This window comes from Cricetulus griseus, assembly GCF_003668045.3.
Source record: "Cricetulus griseus strain 17A/GY chromosome 1 unlocalized genomic scaffold, alternate assembly CriGri-PICRH-1.0 chr1_0, whole genome shotgun sequence".
Lineage (NCBI taxonomy): Eukaryota > Metazoa > Chordata > Mammalia > Rodentia > Cricetidae > Cricetulus > Cricetulus griseus.
In genome coordinates this window covers 62,423,604-62,431,801 of record NW_023276806.1, presented here as the reverse complement: position 1 = coordinate 62,431,801, position 8,198 = coordinate 62,423,604, and the positions used below count along the sequence as shown (strand labels likewise).

Below are 8,198 nucleotides of genomic sequence, written 5' to 3'. Positions count from 1 at the left end.
GCCACCTGGGACCCCCAAGCCAGACATCTCCCCTTCACAGACACACTCTACAATTGGTGTAAGTCCTGAATGTCTTTTATTCCCCGAAGCTCTCCTATCTGTGGGTCTGACCTGTGCAGCCCCTACCGTCTTCAGTTCAGAGCCTTGCAGGGGTCTCTTGGCCAATGCTCTGCCTTGGTCTTCTTGACTCTTTCCTGCCCCCAGAGTTATCTTTATAAGAAAAGAATGTTAGTGCTACCCCTCCTCCACCAGACCCTTTAAGGTTCCTGTTTTGTAAAAGGCAAAGTTCAGTCTCCAGGGTGAGGACTCTGAAGCCTTCAGTGCCTGCACCTATCCTGCTGCCGTCTCTTTCCTCAGTCTCTTGCCATTTAGTCCTTTGGGGTTCTTGAAATCCCCTGTGCTCTTTTACACCACTCTGCCTGTGCTCTTACAGTTCCCCCTGCCTGGAAGACTTCACCTTCCCTCCTACCAGCTGGTTCCACCTTAACTTATTCTTGCAGTGCTGGTCCTGGAACCCATGTCTTATTTTTGTTGGACAAACACCCTACCACTGTGCTATGTTCCCAGCCCACCGTCTGTCTGTCTGTCTGTCTGTCTGTCTGTCTGTCTGTCTGTCTGTCTGTCTGTCTCTGCAAATGGGTGTCAGTATGTAGGACCATGTGTGTATGTGTCATGGCTAGGGATCAGCATTGGATCTTCTTCTATCATTGTCTCCCTTGGTTTTGAGAAAGTCTGACTAAATCTGGTGCTTGCTATTTAGGCTAGACTGGCTGACAAGCAAGCCTCAGGACATGCTGGTCTCCACCTTCATCCTAGCTGGGGTTAAAATCCTTCTTGCCACTCTCATTCCACCCCTGCCATGGGTTTTAGGGATCTAAACTCAAGTTCTCATACAAGTATTTTACCCATGGAGCCATCCACCTCCCCAGCCCAGAACCTTGGATCCCCCCATTTCACCCTCCCTAGTGCTGGGATTATAGCCATGTGTCACCAAACTACTTAACTTTTGAGTTTAATTCAGTTCAGGCAAAGCTTCCTCTAGATTTTCTCCTTGAGTTCCTAGAGTTAAATGGATCTGGCTCTGTTTTTCAGCATACACTGCTCTTCTGACTGGAACCGGAGATGGGTTCTCTGTGCTGTGACCCTGACTTGCATGCAGTGGACCAGACACCTCATTTAGTGCCTGGCACTTGGCAGGAGCTCTCTGTCCCTTCTTGGTGCTGATGGGAGGTGGGCATTGGAAGATTTTAAAAAAAAAAAAACAACTTTACTAAAAAATCTTTTTAAAAATGTATTTTATGTGTATGGGTGCCTGGTCTGCATGTAAGGTACCATTATGCATGCCTGGTACTCCATGGGGGCCAGAAGATGACATCAATCCCCTGGGACAGGCTTTAACAGTTGGTTGTGAGTCACCATGTTAGTGCTGGGAGTTGAAGGACCGCCAGTGTTCTTAACTGCTGAGCCATCTCTGACCCATGGACAATTTTGTTTCCAACTACAGAAGGTTTTTGGGCTGATTATAGGTTGGTAAAAGTGCCTGCTCCCTCACATGCCACCTGATTCTTGGGGACCTTTATCTGTTATATGGTAGTCCCGGGCAGACCAAGTCGTCACCACTGTCTACTCTGCTGAAGGCATAGTCATTGCTACTGGGATGGCTCTTCTTCCAGCTGCAGCTGAAGGAAAACACCTGCAAGGAAAAAGTGAAGTGAGTGCTGGGAGCCAGGACCAGGAGAGCAGGAGTGAACTGAGGGCAGGGACCACTTGCTTCACATTGCCCATCACCTGAAGCTGTCCTGTGGTGCAGGTTGCCTATACCTCACTTAGGAAAACATTTTAGTTTTGTTCTCTTTCTCTTCATCCATGTCTCTAGCAGGTACCCAATCCACTCCTAACAGGGCTAGACCCCAGCTTGGGACTAGATCATTAGTTCTCCCCTTCCCCTTTGTTGTGGGTTGGGTTGTGGCAGGCCCAGCCTGAGGATGAGGGTCTTTACCAGAGCACTTGGCATAGACTGTCTGCTTGTCTCTGCTCTGGGCGATGCAGGACATGTAAAGCTTCTGGTTCTCAATCTTTTCTACTTGAGTGTCCAGGACAGCCAAAGAGCCCACGGGGATCAAGCTGGAAGAGGAGGTAACTGAGTTCATTTCTGTACCTGTTCCCCACTTTGGCCTCCCTCCTTTTCTTACCTCACCCTGCCTCCAGGACTCGTAAGCAGCCCTAGCTAGGTTCAGGGGCTGTTTGTTAATTCCTGGTGTTGAATGACAGAGATTCGTGTCTAGCCCAGGACTAGAGAAATGCTTGGCTGGGGAAAGAGACTTGCAGAACTTACACAACCCCTTGATAAAACAGAGCTCTGACATCAGCCATGGCCCAAGGATGCACACTTACTTTTTAAACCTGATGTTGAGACTTAGTGTGAATAGTCCTTCTCCAGCCAGATAGGCAGTTTTAGAAAATGTCTCATCCATCATGGCTGCCAGTGACCCTCCATGGGCAAACCTGGAAATCAGGATGGGGAGTAAGACTAGGGCTAGGGCTGCTTCTCAATACTTGGGAGGTAGAAAACTTCCCAAGCTTTTCTCTTTCCCCTGAGTCCCCCAAACATGCATCTGCCATCTTAGGCAGCCAAACAGGAAAGGCACATACACAGATACACCCCGTGGGCTTCAGTAGGTCAAAAGAAACTGAACTTCTCTCCTTTTGCTTGAGCAGGTGTCAACCACTGATACAACTATTTTATCAACCACTGATACAACTATTTTATTGCACCAAGAGAATTTTCTTTTCTCCACAAAATTAATAGAGACCATTTTTCTGATTCATCACCTAATGCTGGCTGCAGTTGTCACATTTTAGAAGGCTGCATACATTGTAAGGAGTATAAAAAACCCTGAGCTTTTGGACTTAGTCTTTTGTTGTTTTGCTTTTTGAGCCATGATCTCACTGAAGCCCAGGCTAGAATTGAACTTGTGACAATCCTGCTTCAGTCCCCTAAGCTGGGATTGTAGGTGTGAACAGCTAAGATTTAGTCTTCGAAACATGAATGTGGGCCATCTCTCACCCTACCAGTCACTCAGTCAATGTTGGATCCACAGTTTCAGGACAGGTTAATTAACTTATGACTTATTAAAGGGCCAGCCAGGTAGACTTCTGAGCAGTACTGCCTGGAAAACAGTAGAGCCCACCTCTTCAGTGTGATAGCTCAGGCATTTGGTAACTTCAAGTATGTAAAACCTTCATTGTCACTTACGCAAACTGACTTCATGACAAGGCTTTGTCACTGTTGGTTAAGCTAGGGGAGACTATGAAGGCACTCTAAGAGAATATGCAGATGATATAAAATAGATCTAGGCTTGGAAAGCAAGTGCACTTCATCATGGACCCAGGCCAGCTGTTGTTGCTGTTCTGCCAAGGCTGCAGTGGGATCCTCAGGAGGCCCTCGTTCCTGCTGTAGTGACATCACACCACTCACTACCTCTGTGTTCTTGAACACCTTGATAAACCATTCTGAGCCTTCATTTCCCCACCAGGTATTGTGAATAAAAAGAATTCACTGATTAAGTGCCCCAAATCTCACACACACTTCTGGGCACTTGCCTCCATTGTTGTGAAGAGAAAATAAGTTGGTGCCAAGACCTGCCCTTGCATCTCTGTGTTCCCTGCCCAGACAAAGGATTCACTGGCAAAATGCTGATTCTGCAGAGCAGTTCTTGGCCAATGGGCAGTTCCTGCCCACTTGCATTGCCTGGGAGCCAGGAGACGGTACCTCTTTTCTATACTCTCAGTCCACTGGCTGGCCTCAGTGTTGGATCATCTGCTCCTCCTCTTTTTATAGCTGCACACACCCCTGAATGGAATGCATGCACACTTCTCTCTACCCTGTCTCCTTGGGGATTTCTTCTTCAGAAGGGAAGGGATCCATGGCTTCTCAGCACTTTTATTTCTGGAACATTCTGAGGCTTCAATAAGGGGTTCTTCATACATGCACAGTGGAGCCTGGAGAAGCTAAGTCAAATTGTCCTCACAGGCCTGGCATGGAGAAGATGATACTCAGTTCCTTGCACCCCAATTTTAGGTCTTTAGAGACTGCACGTCCTGGTGGGGGCTGGACCAACTCTGCTGAGCCAAGCCTTCAAGGAATCCACCCTGACCTTTCTGAGGTCTTACCCTGGTGCCCCCTCTAGGTAGGGGCCTGGCTGGAAAAGACAGACTGACTTCTTCTCAGATGGGTGGAAAAAGATGACATATTCATAGCCTTGTCCTTCCAGTTGGATGCATCTGGTGAAGATACGCCAGTCCTGTTTGTCTGGGGAGAGATGACAGTTTTGAAGCAGAGATACCTCAGGGCACCTGTTAGGATACAGCATCATGAGCTTAACAGGAACAAGGGGAGAGAACCAGACACCCCAGCTTGGTTGTTAGGGAGCCTTTCAGGGGAGAAGGGGACAAAACATGCTCCTTGCCCCTTGTCTTCAGAGCCTGTGTCCTGGAGAGGGGGCAAAGCTCATAAAGTATAGGGCTAACAAACATTCTACCAACTGAGCCATATTCTCAGCCTGGAAATAATTTTTTTCCCCAAGACAGGGTTTTTCTGTGTAGCCCTGGATGTCTTGAAATTCACCCTATAGACCAGGCTAGTTTTAAACTTATGAATCCCACCTGCCTCTCCTGGGACTAAGGGTATACACCACCATGCCTGTCTTGGTGCCTTTGCTTGGTCTATACCATGAGTCTAAAAGTCCTCTACCAGTTATGTCATCCATTCATCATTGAGAAGCAACCACATGTATGAATGAAAAAGAAAGAAAATACAGACACACACACACACAGACACAGACACAGATACACACACAGAGGGCAGGGCAGGGTAAAAGTGGGGGCTCTGAAAATCAAATTCACTGCATGTCTTAGAGTGCCACCTCACCTGCTGAGGCCTGCAGTAGGTAAGAGAGGCCCAAAGGTTTTATACAAGGCTGGGAAGGAAGGGTGGGGACAAAGCTTAGCTGAGGGAAGAGTCATTAGTGAGAAGCCAGAAAGAGCAGAGCCCTGTACTGGCAGCACTCCGGCTGGAATTCAGCGGGGAGCTAAGGTGCCCCTTGTGTGATCCCTTTCACAGAGAAGTAAAGGAGCCAGTCAGAGAGACCAGTGCAGACATGCTTTCCATCTATGGCTGGTCTGCAGGAGAGGGAGGAGTAGGCAGCAGGAAGAGTCTCCAGTGTGTGGGGCTCATGAATTTCCTTCCTGATGTCTTAACTTTTTTTTATTGTACTAATTTTTGGGGAATTTCATACAGTTTATTTTGATAATATTCACACTCTTCCCTTTGGAGAAAAGTTCTTCTTCTTCTTCTTCTTCTTCTTCTTCTTCTTCTTCTTCTTCTTCTTCTTCTTCTTCTTCTTCTTCTTCTTCTCCTCCTCCTCCTCCTCCTCCTCCTCCTCCTCCTCCTCCTCCTCCTCCTCCTCCTCCTCCTTCTTCTTCTTCTTCTTCTTCTTCTGTAGTCCTGGATGGCTTTGCAGACCAGACTGGCCTCGAACTCTCACATTCACCTGCCTCTGCCTTCTGGGTGCTGGAATTTGTACCACCATGGCTAGCCTTCCTGATGTTTTCAAACCAGAGAAACGCAGCAGGCTGAACTGACTTAGGGTTTCAGGCAGGGTCCCCTACTGTGGGTAGAGGAGTGTGTGTGTGTGTGTGTGTGTGTGTGTGTGTGTGTGTGTGTGTGTGTGTGTGTGTGTGTGCTTCTGGACCCTTTCAGACTTGGTCTTACCTGAGGCAGCTGCCAGCCCGGATGGGAGCTTAAGCCCCTGGATATGTTCTCTGTTGGACTTGAAGGAGGGCAGTTTAATCCACCTGCCTGACTTGGTTTTCTCCAGAAATTCTTGGTACAGGCTCAGCATATCTGGACACCAGCTGGCATTGGGAATGGCATAATCCTTTAAATCTGTTTTCTCTGGACAGAATCTTGCAACCTAAGCAAGAAAAATCAGGTTGGCATGATGACATCTTGGAAGTTGGGGATTGTTCTTGGGTTATGGGACCATCATTTAGTCTATTTCTGGGTTTGGGGGGTTTGGGGATTTTCAGTCCTGTTTGCTGGAGTGTTACCAGAAGAATGAGCCCATCTTCCTTGAAGGGGGTTTGGAGACACAGCAGATGAGTGGCATAGGGGTGTTAAAGAGCAAAGAAGTGGAGATGTCTGGGATGGGGCTGGGGGCTGGCCATTCTAGCTGCACTGTGCAGAGGCACAACATTGTTACTGTGTGTAGTTTCCTGGAATGGAAGGCTGCTACTATTAGTCCCATGGAACAGGTGGGGGAGATTGGGTTTAAGGTTTTTACACTTGGGAGAGGGACAGTTAGACACTGTTTCACTGAGGGTAAGCCTGCAGTTGGTGAGAGATATTTATTATCCTCTCACTACAGGATCTAGTTAGATTATGAACCTGTCTGGTAGCTCCTTTGAAATGTTTTCAGGCTCCAAGGAAGTGTAATAGCACAACCAGGGTCGGGGCAATGTGGTCATCTGCCACATGGCATGCATTAGTCACTTCTGAGGGTAGTAAACATTTGGTTGCCAACCCACAGACAGGCCTCAGTTGAACCCTATAAGAGATTTGCTGGTGGCCACACAGGATTTGGACCAGGATTTGTCCTACTAGATTTAGTTTGGGATATGGCTTAGTAAGTACCCCAAAGCATTTTCCCTTTGCCAAACCAAACAGCTCCGTATCAGCCCAGACATAAGGCAGGAAAATTGGATTTAGGGTGCTGGAACCCTAGACCCTTAGAGAGGAAGGGAGCTCATCTGACTCCTTGGGAACTTACCAGAGAATCTGTGGAGGACCCAAATGCTGAGGCCTGGTGGAGTCTGGGAAGGAGATGAGGGTTTCTTGGGAGAGCTTTGTGGTGGACGAGTCTTGCCACCCTCTGGAAGCCTGTCTTCATCATGGCTTAGTGCCAGGATCCTGGCTCTGCTTGGAGAGAAGACAGAGGCTGACTCCTAAGGACCAGTGAGCATCAGGCAGTGTTGCTGGGACAATGGTGAAAAAGCCTCCCACCAGGTGCTCCTGATGCAGGCTTTCTTCTAGCAAGGAGCTCTCACTGAAGAGAGGGTGACCCTGCAAGACTGGGCTGGACTGGTACAACACCCACAGGCTTGGAGGCCTTTAGCTTGTCCCAGAGCCCTGCCCAGTGCTGGGGAGGGGCAGGTGCTGCTTGAGCATGAATGGACAGGAGGACGTACTTGTGCACAAACAAGTAGTGTGGGGAACACAGGGCCTCAGAGAGCTGCTCTGCATTTTTGGGGGCAGAAGTCAAGAAAATTTCCAGAAAGATCACAGTTTGTCGTGTTAGAATCCAGATTGGATGGCAGCACATGTCAGGATACCCGCAGCATCCCCTCCCCACCCACAGATACTGACAGATACCCATTGAGAGCACTGCCTGTGACACTCTAGCTGACAACTCCTGGGCACCCAGATTCCTCACCTGGGGGAAATCTGCAGGCTCCAGGACATCCAAAGGCCATGCATGGCCACAAACCCTGCTCCCCAGCCTCCTTTCTAGATGCCTGTTGGGAAATCAGAGGACCTGGCTGCCATCTCATGCTGTGAATGCCTCTTCTTCCTCAGAGGAAGGGACCTCACTTCTGCCTCCTGGGCCCAATTCTACTTCCGGAAAGCTGCCACACTGACTGTCCCTGAACTTTCCTCAGAGCCCCTACCATTCTGCTTCTGTCAGTCTGCCCATGGCAAATAATGCTTCTAATAAACTCCATACCCCCAACAATCTGTCTCACTGTTCCTCCTGAAACCCACTCTAAGACCTTTCATATCTGTGCCACCATCAGTGGGACATTTGTTGCATGTGCTCTGTGGCATGATTTTGAAAGCTCTGATATGATCTGGTGACTCAAACAAACAAACAAACAAACAAACAAACAAACATCAAACTCAGCTCAGAGCCTTAGACACCTTCTTCTTGTGTCCTAGGCAAGAGTTAGCACAGAGGAGCCTCTGCTTGCTGGTTCTTGGCTAGTGATAGGAGTTGGTGGGGATTAGGGGAGTACAGGAGATCGCTGAGAGGAAGATGCTTAGCAAGGGACCTTGTGTGACTGGAACTCCAGGGAAGGAATGATGACAGCATTCAGCTCTGGGAATGAGGTGGGGTAGGCAGTGAAGGCGTTGTGCAAGT

At 48.5% G+C, this 8,198-nt stretch overlaps 1 protein-coding gene across 1 annotated transcript; it reads right to left on the bottom strand.

The window, feature by feature from the left end:
* Positions 1–1,649: 1,649 nt before the first annotated feature.
* Them5 (thioesterase superfamily member 5) lies at positions 1,650–6,953 on the bottom strand. The gene is made up of 6 exons (XM_027390015.2): positions 6,831–6,953; positions 5,774–5,975; positions 4,174–4,312; positions 2,395–2,505; positions 2,000–2,124; positions 1,650–1,693 (listed from the first exon to the last, which is right to left on the bottom strand). The coding sequence occupies exons 1-6, from the start codon at positions 6,951–6,953 to the stop codon at positions 1,650–1,652; spliced, it is 744 nt and encodes a 247-aa protein (XP_027245816.1).
* Between the last annotated feature and the right edge of the window lie 1,245 nt (positions 6,954–8,198).